A 15145-nucleotide genomic window follows, 5' to 3' on the forward strand; every position below is an offset into this window, starting at 1 on the left:
TGGCCCAGTTACCGTGCTGGGGTCACTGCAGGAATTAGGACATGGGGAGCTCCCTCACCCAGGACCTTCACAGCGTAGTTCTTCACAGCCTCCCCGTCCTCGCTGGCCACGATGCAGCTGTAGGTGCCCGTGTCCTCCTCCTGGGCATTCAGGATCTGCAGCCCGTGGCCACCTGGGCAAAGGGGGTCTCCTGAGGGGGTTGCTGCTCACAGCCACAGCTCTCTCTCCCCATGCAGCACCTGAAGGCATCTCAAGGGACCTGCTGAGCACCTGCCAGCCTAATGCTCTTCCAGAGCCCAGTCCCAGGCTGATAAAAACCAACACTGAGGAGGCTCTAATTATTATCAGAAGATACAGTGCTTGGAAGAGAAGCATCCAGCTGATGGCCTGAGCCCTCAGGTCCTGCAGCATGATGACTTCTCACATTCCACTGTGCTGAACCCCAGCCAGACCAAGAAAAAGCCCCACTCCCAATCCCCAAGGCATACACAGCAAGGGGCCACCACAGTCATGCAGAGCCAGTGGACAGCAGCACTGTACCAGGGAGCAGGAGGACATTTCTAGATGCTTTGAGAGGAACCTCATCCTTGAGCCAGGTGACGTTGGGAGATGGGTAGGGCAGAGCCTCACAGACCAGGGAGATGGGGTTGTTGATGATCACTGTCACTTCTTCTGCAGCAGCATCATCTTGAGCAAAGGTGGGACTGGCTGCAGAGACGTGGTTGTGTGTTAGACCAGCACTAGCACACTTTGGCTTCCCAGTGCTTCATCCCCCCGCCAGAGAGAATGATCCAAATTCAGGGAGTTGGACTTGGCACGTGCCAGCTTCAGACTCTGCCCTGTCCTGCTGCCCTCCAAGAACACAGAGATCCAGAAGACACATCCCCCCTTCCCACAAGCCACCATCACAGGTGGATCCTGCACTAAGCAGGTGTTTCTGCTCCTCCAAGAGGACTCCCAAGGGCTTTGGGACAGGTCCATGCCATGCTTTAGCTGCAGGACTAAGGGATCCTCCCCACCTACCTGGGGCAGTGAAACCCACTAAGTCTGCTCACACCTGAGACCCTGCCTCCATCCAAAGGCATCTCATACCCAAAACATCCAGCAGGTAGTGCTTGGTTTGATTTGCCACAGAGCTGGAGGCCACGCAGGAGTAGCGACCAGCATGGGCCAGGGAGGCCTGGGGGATGTGGAACAAGGAGCCATCAGGGGAGATGGAGAACGTGCCAGGAAGAGAGTGGTTGTCTTTCAGCCAGGTGATCTTAGGTTGTGGGTTGCCTGTGAGGGATGGAAAGCAGGTTTTGGCCTTCGTGTGAAGTTTTTCCATGTGTGAGCACAGCCTGGGGTCAGAGCTTTTCTGGAAAGCAGGGACATCATCCCAAATCAAAATTATCATGATCTGGATCAGGATTTTAGAAGCTGCTGGATGAGCCAGCAAGAAGAAAGAGAACTGTCCTGAGTGGGAGGTGATTAATTATTCCCATCACTAAAGGAGAAATGAGATTTAGAGGAATTTTAGCTCCATTTGGGAAAGATTGGAGCTTACATTGTGGAACAGGCTCCCCATGTGGGCGTCCCCTCCCCAGCGCTTCCCGGACAGCACAACTGCAGAGCCAGGAATCATCTCAAAAAAGCTCTGCAGCCAATTTCAGCTGTTTTCATATCTCTGACAGGAGCCATCCATTTGCTCCGCACCCCAAAGTGAGACTCAGGTCTGTCCCTGAGCCCCATCTCCCACTTGCTCATGCCACCTCCCTTCCCCACTTGATGCTTACCTGAAGCCAGGCAGGACCAGGTGACAGGGTGACCCTCAGGCACTTTGAAGGTGTGTTCTTCACCCGCATTCTCAATGTGGGGAGGAACTAGGAACACAAGGCCCCAGGGACTTCAGCAGCTGGCCAGCTTGGCCTCTGAGCTCACATCATAAGGACTCCAGCACATCCAGCATGTCCAGTCTTAACTCATGTCTGGTCCTGCAAGGGTGGAGCTCTGAAACCCCACCAGGAATCCTGCAGCAGACAGAAGACCCCTCCTTACCTAGGACCTCCACGTAGAAATGCCTCCTGGCCTCCCCAGCTACGTTGCTGGCCAGGCAGGAGTAGTGACCACCATCCTGGGCTCGTGCATGGGTGAGCCTCAGCAGCCAGCCCCCTGGAAGCACAGAGCAGAGAGGTCTCAGGGCCCTAATCCAGGTGCCAGCACATCCCAGCTCTGCTCCTGTGGGGCTGTAGCTCCACCATGAGTTTGAACTCATCAGTGTTGGGGCAAAACACGCTCCCAAAGCACTCATCTCTCACAGCACCCAGACCCCTGACCTGAAAGCACGTGTGTGTGCTCGCTGGGGGTGACAGGAGAGCCTTCCCAGAACCAGGTGACGGTGGGCTGGGGAATGCCGGTGGCCTCGCACGTCAGCGTCAGGGATCCTTGCAGGGAAACACTGACATTGGTTGTCAATCCTGATCCTCGAATGAACTCAGGAGGAACTGGGCATGCAGAAAAAGACAGACATCCATGTGCAGAGCAGCCAGGACATCAAAGGAGCAAAGCAAAGAGGAGAGAAGTGGGTGAACCTGGTTTTTCCCACCTTCTTGCTTTGCACAGCTTTAGGACACAAATCCAGAAGGACCATTAGCATCACCTGAAGATGGTGATTTGAAGGTGCCATGGGACCCACAGTAAATATGTGCTATTTACCTGCACACCTGAGCCCAGGCTTACAGGTGTCAGACTGGGATGGCCACACAGCCTGAGCCACCTCAGAATAACCTTTTATAACTCAAGTGACCTTCACCCATGAGGTTTCCCCAAGTCCTTGGGTAGTAGAGCACTTTATATGAGACAATCTGCTGTGATGGTTCTGGAAAGAAACTCCTGCCTGACGGACACAGTTCTACAGCTATTCCTGAAGCCCTGCTGACCCTGAGACCTGCTACAGGCTGGATTGTCCAGCATCTACTCCACATCAAATTACTCCAGATCACCACCCTCCTTGTCCTGCCTGCATCCACACCAGCCCCATCCCATGTCCTTACCATGGACCACAACATCAAACTCCCTCTGCTGCTGCCCCTCTGCGTTGGCGACCAGGCAAGTGTAGTGTCCTGCATGGGCCACCTTTGCCCTGGGGATGTGCAGCCGCCTCCCCTGCTCTGTAAGCAGGAGCCCATCCCCACCAGCCACGGGCTGCCCGTCCTTCGCCCACATCACCCATGGTGGTGCTGTCCCCACGGCCTCGCACTCCAGAACTGTCTCCCCGCCCTCGATGACAGAAACCTTCCTTGGGACGTTGCTGCTGCCCTGGAGCCTTGGCAGTGCTGTGGGCAGAGGGACACAGGGTGGAGGGGATGTGCAGCACCTCCCTCAGCCATGCACGAGTGGAGGGGCAAAGCTGACACAGGTAGCAGCATCCCTTCCAAAATATCCAAGGCACCAGGCAATGGCTTCTGGGACCAGCTGGACCTTGCATTGAGAGAAGTCACAACACCTCCACCCACCCCCACTGGTGTCTGGTCCCCCATGCTCACCGTGCACCTCCAGGTGATGCTCCTTGCTGCTGCTGCCGGCAGCATTGCTGCACTCACAGATGTATGTCCCCTGGTCCAGCAGCTGTACCTTCTCCATGTACACCATGTTCCCTCCTGGGGACACCAGCTTTGGACTCCCTGGCTGGGTGGAGAGGGGCTCACCTGCCCAGGGAAGGGGACAGCAGCTTCCCCTCAGGCTCCCAGCAGGACAAATTCCCACCCAGAAGCTGGATGCTGCTCAACAAAAAGTGCTCCTTGCTCCAAGGAGACCAACAAGTTGTTCAACCCATGTGGGTAGAGATGAGGCTGAGGAATAGGGCCTTACCATCCTTCCACCAGCTCAGGGTGGGCAGGGGGATCCCATGGCACTCGCAGGCCAGCTGGACAGACTCTCCCTCTAGCATGGACACGGTCTCGGGCTCTGGCGAGGAGAAGGAGGGAGGCACTGCAGGGAAGAGAGGAGCAGCTCATTGATGACACTGGACAAGAAGAGAAGGGCAGGTCCTCACTGGAGCTCCATCCTGCTGGATGCACACCCCCCACAGCCCTGCTGGGTGCCACAAAAAGCTCTGTGACATTCCCCTGCCCTGGCTTCATGTGAAAACAATCATCTTGTCTCTCCAGCCAAGCCAGGGATGCTTTTAATTGCATGTGGCCAACTGCAGAGGATGACCAAGCATCCCACAAGCAGGCCAAGGTCAGGTTGGCCAGACACAGCCTTATTAGGCAGCCCTGCACACTGAGAAGGTTACCCAAGTCTTTCCATTATTGGATGTTGTTCTCAGCTGCTCCTAAATACAGCTGGCTGGAAAATGGTAACTCCTTCCCATGAGGGATATCAGTTTGGAGAACAAAAGCCCCAACACCCAGAAACCCTTGAAAAACAAAAACAGCAGAACCCAAACAATCCACCCGAGCCAGGACGGCAGACGTGCAAACATTTCCCTGGGAAGAGATTGCAGGAACAAGCCCAGAGCAGGAGAACTGGACCTTCTCCACTCCTTGGCCACCTGCCTGCAGGACTTCCACCAACTGGCCTAGAGCATCCCTGAGAAAAGCCAGAGCCTGGCTCAGCCCCCGGTGCTGTGGACATGCTGAGTGGTCTGGGAGGCTGCAGGGATGCTTGGATCAAATGAGAAAAAGCATCCGGTGCCTGTCCTGGCGGCAGCCCAGCAGTCACCACTGAGTTCCCTGAGTCCAGGGGGGACAGAAATGTCACCAGGCACACAGGATGCAAAAGGGACAGGATGGGTAGGTGACCCCATAACGGGGACCTGGCAATACCCATCCATAGGACCATGGCTTTCCAGGACATAATTTGGGATGAATTCAGGGAACTGCAAATGAAGCAGAGGATAGGGGTCTGCTAGAGCCATCTTCCATAATGTATCTTGAGGGCTGGGAACCCCACTGATGCCATGGTCACGCGAGATACTGCAGGGGAGAAGCCCCCATCTCTCAGGAAACCACAGCTGCACTCACCAGTGACCTGCAGGCTGTACCAGAGCTCGGCCACTCCGGCCACGTTGGAGGCCACGCAGCGGTAGCTGCCGGCATCGGAGAGTCGGGCACGTGGGATCTCCAGGCGTTTCCCATCCCTGGACAGGCTCAGTCCTGCTCCGGCCGACAGCAGCTCGTGCCCCTTGTACCAGGAGATGTCTGGAGGGAGGCAGAGAGCTGAGCTGTGAGAAGCGATGCTGCTGCCCCCCTCAGCCAGGGAAAACCCCAGGGATTCACCAGCAAGAGCCGAGGGACAGGACTGACTCACCAGGAGCAGGCAGCCCCGAGGCCAGGCACTCCAGGGATGCCGAGCTGTTCTCCAGGATGGCCAGATCCACCAAGCTGGGTTCGATGTTTGGAGGCACTGCAATCCAGCACACTCTGTCATCGGCTCAGTGTGAGCAGGCTGTCTGCAGCCACCACAGTGCAGGGCCCTGGGGCACAGCCAGGCCACCGATGGCTCTCGGCACACACCGAGCCCTGGCAGGGCAGCAGCCGAGATCCACAGCTCTGGGAGGGGACCACAACACGCCGTGGTGCCACCACTGCTCCCCAAGGCACCCAGCAGGTTTGGTCCCTGCCCCAGTCAGATTCATTCTTCCCAGGCAGGAATCGCCATTCCCTGCCTGGTTTCTCACCTGGCACTCTCAGAGTCACATCCTGCTGGTGGAGATGGGGCTGGGGGAGGACCCCAGGAGGGAGGACTGAAACACCGGTCAAGGATTTACTGCCAGTGTGCCAGTGGCCATCACCTCTCAGCTTCATTGACAAAGGACAAGATCCCAAGGGTGCAAGCCAGTGACCCTGCAGCTACCAAAAAACTGGGCCAAGAGCTCCCACCCCTTTGGACAGCCGTGTTCTTCCTAACACATGGGATGGGTAGCCCATCTCACCCCCGATGCTGCGCTCACCATGCACTGAAACATGCACCTCTGCCTGGGCCAGCCCTGCCCAGTTGCTGCCCTGGCAGATGTAGAGCCCTTCGTGACCAAGCCCCACTCGGGTGACCAGGAGAGTCCCACCATCCTTGGACACCACCACGCCATCCTGCCCTTCCAGAGGGTGCCCATCCTTCAGCCACCTGCGAGGAAGGGGACAGGCAGCAAGTCCTTGGTCTGTCCTGCCACCACCCACGGCCTGTCTGCGCACCAACAGGGTGAACAGTGGGGTGCTGGCAGCAAGGACTGTCCCCTCATCACCTGGAATGGGGCTGGCAGTGCCAGCAGAGGACTGTTGAGCAGAAGACACCAGAGACAAGGAGAAGGAATGGATGCCTCCCACCCTAAGGGACACCCCAAGCCAGAGGCCCCTATCACCCATCCTGGGACCACAGGGAGCACCCACCACTCTGCAGCACTCACTGGATCTGGGGTGGGGGGTTGCCCACGGCGTGACAGTGAATCCTCAGGGAGGTGTTGGCAACAGCTGTCAGGTGCCTTTCCCCATCTCCAATCCACAGCTGAGGGGGAGCTGGGGGGAGAGGGGACCTCAGGCTGGGATCACCCTCGGATCCTGGCACAGGGATGTGAGAGCAGCCAGGGGTTTGGAGGGTGCAGGATCCCAGAGGCACACGAAGCCCGGGGAGGGGTGTTTGAACCTTGGACGTGCAGGCTGTAGCTGAGTGAGGTGCTCCCCGCGGCGTTGGTGGCCGTGCAGGTGTAGAGACCGGTGTCCATCACCTGGGGCTCAGCCAGGTGGAGGGATCCTGAAGGGAGGACCCTGTACCTTGGGGGAGAAGGAACAGAAAAGCTGGATGGGAGAAACAGCCGTGTTATCCATCACCCAACCCCGAACAGGAGCCAAGGGCTGAGGGATCACCATCACCTTGGGACAGCCAAGAGAAGGTCACCACAGCCACCTCCCATTCACAGAGGGTGGCACAGCTGCCCATGGGGGAAAATCCCCTTTGCTCAGCCCCTGCACGAGCTCAGCACAAGGCAGCACATGAGCCCAGGGGGATGAAGGAGCACAAGGGTCCCCCCAGAGCACAGTCCCTGCAGCTGGAGCTGGCCACGCTCTCATTCCCAGCCTCATCTGTGCTCCACAGACATAACATCATCTCAGCCCACGGCTGCAGATTCCTCCTGGTGTGCTCCCATAAATCATCCAGCACAGACAAGCCAGCTGAGATGTGGAGAGCAGCACAGGTCAGCCAGGAACAACCATGGCAAATCAGACATGAACAACAAGGCAATACATCCCCCAAGAAGAAAACCAAGACACCTTCCTGCTTCCCCAGGCCACAGCAATCGTCAGGTACACAGAAAGAGGGGCTTAACCCCAAGACTGGGGCCTGTGACTTTAGGGGGTCCCTTCCAACATGGTGCTAACATATGGAGAAAACACTGGAAGACCAAGACACCAGATAATCTGGGGAATGGTTGGATATGTGTTTATCCTCACCTCACATTAAATGACTGTCTCATGGCTTCAGCTTCAACACCATCAACAAATTGATTTGTCCCTCCAGAAGTCACTCACTGGAACAAAACTGGCCTAAAACCCCACATCCCTGTACAGACAAAGCCACTGCTGGGCTAAAAACTCTGTTTGTGCCAAATGTCATCCCAGGAAGCATCAAGCCCTGTTCCAGAACTTCCCAGAGGAATCCACCATCCCCAGGCACATCCTTGACCTGGTGACAGCACAAGGCAGGAATGTGCATGAAGGCAGACAGACAGCGGGGTGAGGAGCTGTGCTGGAGCTGCCTTTCCTTCCCAACCCCAGCCCTCTGTCCAGGGTAGGCACATGAGTGACTGGAAGCAGCTGCTTGGTCCCAGCAGGTGTTTGGAGGATGGGAGAAAAGCCTGGTGCTCTCCAAGGAGAACAGAGCTAATGTAGCACTGCTTGGCTGCCTCAGCTCCTGCACTCAGCATTGGCCACAGGATGCCAGGGATGCCCTTCACATCTCCCTGCCCAGCAGCTGAGACCCTTCATGGACCTGACATCCCTCTGAAGAGACACAAAATCCCAGGAGATCGTGGCCCCCAGCACCCACAGCCCTCCTTACCTGGTGGTGGCGAGGGGCAGTGGCTGGGACTCCCGGCTCCACACCACCAGGGGAGGGGGATATCCTTGGGCCTCACAGGGCAGGGTGGTCTCCTGCCCCAGCACAGCCAGGATGGTGACAGGCTCCGATGCCTGAGATCCGTTCACGCTGATCCTGGGCTTGGCTGGATGGAGAGAGAGTGCAGCTGGTGCAGGGACACTTGAGGTTCCCCACAGCCCTCACCACTTCTCTTCCCATCCTGCAAACCCATCTGGCACCTGGATTGGTGCTCCAAGGAAGCCAGGAGTGTTCCCAGGTCGTTCTCTCCCTGCCAGTCCCCTCTGGAGCTGTCCTGAGCACTCACTGCTGATGGAGAGCTGCATCTCCCGGCTGGAGAATCCTGCTGCATTGGTGGCTGTGCAGAAGTAGGTGCCAGCATCCCCAGGGGACGACGAAGGAATCAGAAGGGTCCCATCAGGGTCAAGTTGGTAGTGTGAGCTCAGTGAAATGGGCTCCGTGCCCTACAGAGGAAAGGGAAGGGAGGAAGGCAGAGATTCTTCCACGAGCTGAGCATCCCAAAGACAAGAAGAGAGCTCTGGACTCATCAGAGCAAGCCATGTCCTGGTCCCAGCTCCCCAGGGCAGTCAGTGCCACCTCCCGCAGCAGCCACAGCCACACTGGAGAGCTACACCCCCTTCAGACACACTGCCCTGAAGAAGCCTGGCTGGCAGGGCCACAGCAGCCTGCCTGTCCCTGTCACCTACCTTTGCCCAGGTGACAGCAGGGGTGGGCACGCCGGTGGCATTGCACCGCAGGGTGACAGCCGCTCCCTCGGTGGCGGTGACGAGAACAGGGCCAGGCTCGATGCTGGGAGGAACTGGGAAGGAAAAGAAGCCGCTCATCCTGCGTGGCCAGGGCCACATCCACCACAGAGAGCAGAGCACCTGCCCTGTGTCACTGCCGAGTGGGGACACCTGTCACTCACCGTGGATGACCAGGGACACGTCCTGCCTGTGCGAGCCCAGGGCATTGGTCACCTCACAGGTGAACGTCCCTGCATCCCCCTGTGATGCCTGGTCCACGTGCAGGCTGCCATCAGCCCGGATGGAATAGTGTTCACCTGGGGCTACCTGGACATGGGCAGAGAGCAGAAAGCAGGACAGATGGCAGAGTCAAACACCAACATATCCCTGCATCTTCAGGGCACATCCAGAAATGAATCCTTGAGCAACATCCTGATGCGGAGATAAACCCACGTTACCTTCCCGACACAAAGGCTCCATTGCATTCTTCCCCCAGCAAAGGTTGGGGGACCCTTCCTGCAGTGAAGCCCCACCAGAGGGTAGGTGTCCATCTACCCACCCTCCATCCCAGCAGGCAGGCATGGGAGTCTCACCATCTGCCCATCCTTCAGCCAGCGGCGGGCTGGGAACGGGCTCCCAGCCAGGATCACGCAGGGCAGGGACACGGGCTGGCCTGGGAGCGCACGGACCACGGGGGATGCAAGAGCTATTTCTGGGGCTGCTTGAAAGAGGGGAAAGGGAACCACTACTAATCAGTGATAAACTGGCCAGGAATGCTCAGGAGAATTGATCTAGATCACCTTTCTTCCAAGGTCTAGATCCTGGCTCAGCATAAGCCAGCTCCAATCCCACTCCCCCGGGAATTTGGGGATACTGGGATTGCAGTTTGGGTCCATGTCAGCATATGAAGCCAAAGAGGGCTTGAAAGGGCATTGCCCAGACCCTGCCCTGGGGTTGCTGAGCATTCACTGTGGCCAGCCCAGGACCAGAGACAGCTGCTCTGATCTGCCACTCACTCACTGCCAGCACAGCTGGATCGATTCACCAACCAAAGCACAGAGAAACAAACCCTGTCCAGTGACTGTGAGCTTGACCTCTGCGTGGATTTTCCCAAACTCATTCTGTGCTTCACAGATGTAGATGGCCTGGTCATCCAGCGAGGCACCTGGAGCACAGTGGGGAGAAGCCTCAGCCTGGTGGGGCCGGAGAGCCCCAGGCAAGCTCCAGGCCAGGGAGCACCCTGTCCTGCCCCACTGCCACCTCCAATGGAGACAGACCCCTCAGTGCTTGCAGGCTGTTACTGCACAGCTGAGCTTGCACAAGTTACAAACACAAATAAATGAGTGCACACTCAGCTCTTACTGTCAATGAGGAGCTGGGCAGCCTCCAGCTGGCTGGAAACACCCCGTGGTCCCTGCCAGCCCACCACGGGCTTCCCGTCCTGCCGGGACCAGGTGACCTGTGGCAGGGGAGATCCCTCCACACGGCACAGCAGGCTCACACTCTCCCCAATCTTGACCTCCATGTCGCCCAGGGGCTCAGGAAAGTGAGGGGCAGCTGGAGGAGAGAGCAGCAGAGAAAGAGCTCAGGCAAGTCCAGCATCCCAGCTGCCCCAGCTGGGCCTGGAGAAGGGATGGGGCTGCAAAACCAATGAGCCAGGTTCCCTGACAAGTTACAAGACTGACTTTAAAGCACTTGGTGTTTTTCCAAAGTTGTCAGAGCTGTTGCAGCTTTCATCTCTTCCAGTTACAGTCATTGACCCCTGGCTCAGCAAAATAACTTGCACTTTTCCATCTTTAACTGCTTTAAACCTGCTGCCCTCAACACCTTTCCTCCTCCTCCTCATGCTCTTTCATCCCTTCTGCCTCCAGCAAAAGATTTTCACCTGCATTTTCAGACACAGAAAAGTCAGCCCCCACCTCTGCCTAATCCCACTGAATGCACTTTGCACCCTCAGTTGTGTCCCAAGCCCTCATGTCCCGCTGCAATAACAACTGCCTTGTCTTTTCCCACTTGTTGAGCCTCCTGCATCTTCCCAAAGCTTGAAAATCCTGCCAGGCTTCCGCCTCTTTGTACCAGGCACCAACACCTCCCTGCTGGGGAGGAGACTTTGAAAATCTCTCCCCAGGAGACTTGGAAAGCAGCAAAGGGGAGCTGAGCCGGAAGGGAGAGCTGTGGAACAGGCTTGAGCACCCGGTAGGAGCCAGCAGGACTTACAGCCCACATGCAGCACGGTGCTGTCGAAGGCGATGCCGGCCTCGCCGAGGGCCTGGCAGCCGTAGTGCCCCGCGTCCTCCTCCCGCACCGCCTGCAGCCGCAGCACCGCGCGCTGGGCGCCCGCTGGGAACGTGGCCATGGCCTGCTCCCCTGCCCCGAGACCCCCACATCAGCACCCTGTGTGCCTCTGTGGGCCCCTCCTGATGTCACACCGGGGGACCCCACGTGCCTGTCCCTGCGGGGCAGCGGAGGGGTCCCAGCGTGTGCTCCCGGGCTCACCTTTGTACCACACGACGTGAGGTGGGGGTGCCCCCGAAACCCAGCACTCCAGGGTCACATCCTCTCCCACCAGCACCTTCAGGCTGGGCGTCACTGCCAGGATGGCAGGAGGTTCTGTGCCACGGGGAGAGATGTTTTTGGTCACTCTCTGCTGCGCTGGGTGCGGTGCCATCCAGCCCGAGGGGAGCGCAGAGCCCTGGGAGCTGTCCCCCAGCGCCCTCCATCACACACAGCCCCATTCCCAGTGTGCTGCCGTCAGCAGGGAGCAGGTACCAGTGAACTCCAGGGTGATCACTTGCTCATCCCAGCCCAATGTGCTGCTGGCATAGCAGCTGTAATTCCCTGCATCCTCTGGGACAGCAGACCTGATGTGCAGGGTACCCTCAGCATCCCTGAAAACCCTGTAGCAAATGGGAGAGAAAGGGAGAAATGAGCCCTGTGAAAACAGGACTGATGGAAAATGAGTTGATATAAACGAGCGGGTTTCAGGCCATGCTGGGCATGTGGTGGATGTGGGTCAGCTCTTAGAGCCAGCTGCTGCAGGGAAGGACTTTGCTTTGAACCAGGGAAAAGCACTGAGAATTGGGCTTTTTCATCTCAGAAGTCCAAAAGTCTTCCCCAAAGTCAACTCCGGTACTCACAGCCTGACACAGGCAAGAGTTGAAAGGCAAAAAAGCAGAAGATATTAAAGGGAAGTACAAGGAGTATTCTGAGACTTGAGCTTACACCAGGTGTGCAAAGTGGGGACGGTGACCTGGATAAAGCTTAAAAATAAATATAGGAAATTAAGGCCAGCAGCATGCCAAGCATCTCAGGAGCATGGGCTGGGATACTGCAATGCCTCCCTCTTTCCAGAGCTATGGCAACCCCAATCCTCCCTCCCTCAACTTGTACATCCCTGCAAGGGGAGCACCATCCCTGTGGGACAGGCAGGATGGAGGCTCCTGGGTCCCCAGGGGTTACCTCTCATCCTGCTGCAGTGCCCAGCCCCAGCGCTTCCAGGTGCTGTGGGGCTGGGGGTGGCCCCCGGCCGTGCAGTTCAGCCTCAGCTCCTGGCCCCTCCTGAAACGCTGGGGACTGGGGTCCACCTTCACCCACGGCGCCTCTGCACGGGGTTGGAGCAGGGCTCAGCCCCTGGGTGCCATTCACCACCCTCCCACAGGGCAGCAAAATATCCCCCGGGCCAGGGTCCCACACAGGGGCAAAGCCTACCCTGGATGAAGAGCCACAGCGAGGCGGTGGCAGTGCCACGGGCGCTCTGTGCCACGCACTCGTACAGGCCCCCGTCCCCCGGGCGCACGTGGCTGATCTCCAGGGAGCGGTTCTGCAGCAGACGGGTCCGGCCGTCCCCTGGCTGTGCCGCCTTCCCATCCCAGCTCCAGCTCAGGTTGTAGGGCACGTCCCCCAGGACCACGCAGGACATGACCACGTCTTGGCCTGGTGAAGCCGTGATGTTTCCCGGGGCGATGAGACGCGGTGGTGGCTCTACAAACACGGGGTGCCTGGGTGAAAGGAGCCCGTGCCCGGCCATGGAAAGGGCTCTAAGGCTTGGCACAAGCAGCCCCCACCTGAGACAGAGACGTAGGCACGAGCCCGGCTCACTCCGACCTTGCTCGTGGCCGTGCACTCGTAAAAGCCCTCATCACTCTCAGACACTGCAGGGATCAACCAGCTGATGTTCCCTGAAACCCTGCAAAAAGGGAGAAACGAGAATATGGATCACTCCCACCTTGGGATTGCCATCCTAGTCCTATTCCCCAGGGCTTTTTTTTTCATCTAAGTCAGGCAAAGAGGTGCAGCCCCGGTTACTGCAGACCTGCCCCTTAGGATTTTCCTCTTGGGGTGCTCAGAACCCACCCAGCACACAGCACCCCCTCAGCTGGGACAGCTCAGGGACTCACATGGGTCCCTCCTAGGGCTCACTGGGCCATACCAGAGGCTCACCTGAAGAGCTGCTCTTCCCTGAGCTTCATCCTGCCACGGCTGAGCTGCAGGCGGTAGGGGATCTCACTCCATGCAGAGCAGGAGATGAGCTGTGGCTCACGGTTGTAAGCCTGGATATTGCTGGAGATGTTCACTTTAGGTAGACCTGGAAGGGGTTGGGGACGTGTACAACACCCTTGGAAGCTCACTGGGAGCTGCACTGGGGAGCAGGATGACCGAGGAGAAACCAAAGCAGAGGCAGTGCTGGAACCTCTGGTCCCTGCTCAGCACCCGTGGGTTCCACTCACCGGGGACCACGCTGGTGTAGGTCACCCCTGAGAGGCGGTGCAGGGGGTGGCCCTGGCCATCTTCACCCTTCACCTTCAGCAGAAAGTCACCCGGGGGGACCCAGAGGGGCGAACCCACCCAGAGCTGTGTGCTGGAGCCCGAGGAGGAGTTGAGGAGGGGCTGGGCGGGCAGCGAGAGCAGAACGTGGCCCGAGGTGTTGAGGAGCTCGATGTCCTGCAGGCGCCCAGGCGGCCTCAGACCGGTGCAGTTCAGCAGCACAGAGATGGGCAGACCTGGAAAGCGGGGAGGGAAAAACCACCAGCCGCATTCCCGGCTGTCCAGATTCAGCCTGCAGCCCCTCGGGCAGCACCACCCTCACCCTGCACCGGCCGCTCTCCGGGCTGGCTGCTCTCAAATTCCGGCTGCGTGGAGAAGCTGGCTTGAAAATTAACGTTGCTGATGCCCGTGATCCTCAGTGAGTGGCGGCCACTGCTCCGGGTCTGGAAGCAGATTGAGACCCAAGAGCTGAGGGCAGGGGAAGGGGGAGGAGATGGGAAGGGACAGGTTGCAGCTGGCCCCTTTCAGCCTGCTCAAACATCCTCTGCCTGGCCGGAGATGGAAAGTCCAAGCTGGAAAAGCCTGGCAAGCCAAACATCCATCAGGGAAAGGCAGAGGATGTGCAGGTCTGCCACCAGCCTACCGTGACCAGCCACGTCCCTGGCTCGTAGGGCTCCAGGGCCACCACCATGGCTGAGTTGGGGATGCTGAGCAGCTCCTTCAGACCTCGGCCTTTCTCCAGGACCTTTCCTGTAACAGTAAGAGAATGTCTCAGATGGGCAACCCAGGTCTATTCCCTGGATCCCACAGCAGCCAGGAGTCGCTTCCCTCTGGGCTCAGGGTAGTGCAGATCCCATCACAGCTCACAGCCAGGGCAGCAGGCAAAACCCTCAAAGCCAGAGGCAAAGCCAGCCTGGGAGGGGAGCAGGGACATGTGCTGGCGTTTACTGAGGGCTTTGCAGCTCATCACTTTTTCATTTGAGTTTTAGGGCAGGGTTTGGTGAGCTCCCTTCCTGCTTGTCCTCACCTGAGGTCTTTCTGGGGGACAAAGCATCACCCCCCTGCCTCCCCTTGCTGTCCCTCTTCCCTGAGCTCCTACCTGCTGGATCCTGGACCTTGATCCCAGGGGCAGGGCCACTCAGGGAAATGGTGACCTCCTTCAGGCTGGGATCAAAGGGGACCTGCCACGTGTTCTCCCCACCATCCTCATGGTCCGTGGACAGTAGGTGGACCTTGGAAGCCTGGATGGCCTCTTCCACCCACTTCAGCACCTGGAGGCAGGCAGGGGGAGGATTAAACTTGGATCTCCCCTCACCAACAGGCACGGCCTCACTTCAGCACAAGGGGCCAGGTCTCCCCACTCACCTCTGTCACCTGCTGCTTGTCCAGGTGGAAGATCTGCCCGGAGCTGGTGGCAGCGATGCGCTCGTACACGCGGTACCCGGGGTGGCTCCTGTCCCCGCAGTCCCCCGTCAGCACAAACACCACCTGCCACGGCAAGGGCCCCGTCACATCCCACCCACCCACGGGAGGGGCACAGCTGGCACCCACCAGCATCCCAGGAC

The 15145-nt window shown here is 58.4% G+C and overlaps 1 protein-coding gene across 1 annotated transcript in view; it reads right to left on the reverse strand.

Annotated features, from left to right (window-relative positions):
- Positions 1 to 15145, reverse strand: part of HMCN2 (hemicentin 2) — a 32577-nt gene that overhangs the window by 14960 nt on the left and 2472 nt on the right. The window contains exons 4-36 of the mRNA XM_014256351.2: positions 14946 to 15068; positions 14680 to 14851; positions 14224 to 14330; positions 13903 to 14023; positions 13544 to 13816; positions 13257 to 13401; positions 12881 to 13002; positions 12525 to 12797; positions 12276 to 12417; positions 11586 to 11713; positions 11313 to 11426; positions 11034 to 11183; positions 10179 to 10373; positions 9886 to 9981; positions 9410 to 9534; positions 8999 to 9143; positions 8778 to 8890; positions 8378 to 8534; positions 8035 to 8197; positions 6622 to 6749; positions 6386 to 6494; positions 5936 to 6105; positions 5293 to 5388; positions 5007 to 5183; positions 3850 to 3969; positions 3525 to 3686; positions 3033 to 3314; positions 2316 to 2483; positions 2038 to 2151; positions 1776 to 1862; positions 1093 to 1278; positions 541 to 708; positions 59 to 172 (exon numbers count right to left, since the gene is read on the reverse strand). Coding sequence (XP_014111826.2) covers positions 59 to 172; positions 541 to 708; positions 1093 to 1278; positions 1776 to 1862; positions 2038 to 2151; positions 2316 to 2483; positions 3033 to 3314; positions 3525 to 3686; positions 3850 to 3969; positions 5007 to 5183; positions 5293 to 5388; positions 5936 to 6105; positions 6386 to 6494; positions 6622 to 6749; positions 8035 to 8197; positions 8378 to 8534; positions 8778 to 8890; positions 8999 to 9143; positions 9410 to 9534; positions 9886 to 9981; positions 10179 to 10373; positions 11034 to 11183; positions 11313 to 11426; positions 11586 to 11713; positions 12276 to 12417; positions 12525 to 12797; positions 12881 to 13002; positions 13257 to 13401; positions 13544 to 13816; positions 13903 to 14023; positions 14224 to 14330; positions 14680 to 14851; positions 14946 to 15068 — 4945 coding nt within the window. The remainder of the gene's footprint in view (positions 1 to 58; positions 173 to 540; positions 709 to 1092; positions 1279 to 1775; positions 1863 to 2037; positions 2152 to 2315; positions 2484 to 3032; positions 3315 to 3524; positions 3687 to 3849; positions 3970 to 5006; positions 5184 to 5292; positions 5389 to 5935; positions 6106 to 6385; positions 6495 to 6621; positions 6750 to 8034; positions 8198 to 8377; positions 8535 to 8777; positions 8891 to 8998; positions 9144 to 9409; positions 9535 to 9885; positions 9982 to 10178; positions 10374 to 11033; positions 11184 to 11312; positions 11427 to 11585; positions 11714 to 12275; positions 12418 to 12524; positions 12798 to 12880; positions 13003 to 13256; positions 13402 to 13543; positions 13817 to 13902; positions 14024 to 14223; positions 14331 to 14679; positions 14852 to 14945; positions 15069 to 15145) is intronic.

This window comes from Pseudopodoces humilis, chromosome 22, assembly GCF_049639895.1.
Source record: "Pseudopodoces humilis isolate 2021_Gansu_Grassland_sample_001 chromosome 22, ASM4963989v1, whole genome shotgun sequence".
Classification (NCBI taxonomy): Eukaryota; Metazoa; Chordata; class Aves; order Passeriformes; family Paridae; genus Pseudopodoces; species Pseudopodoces humilis.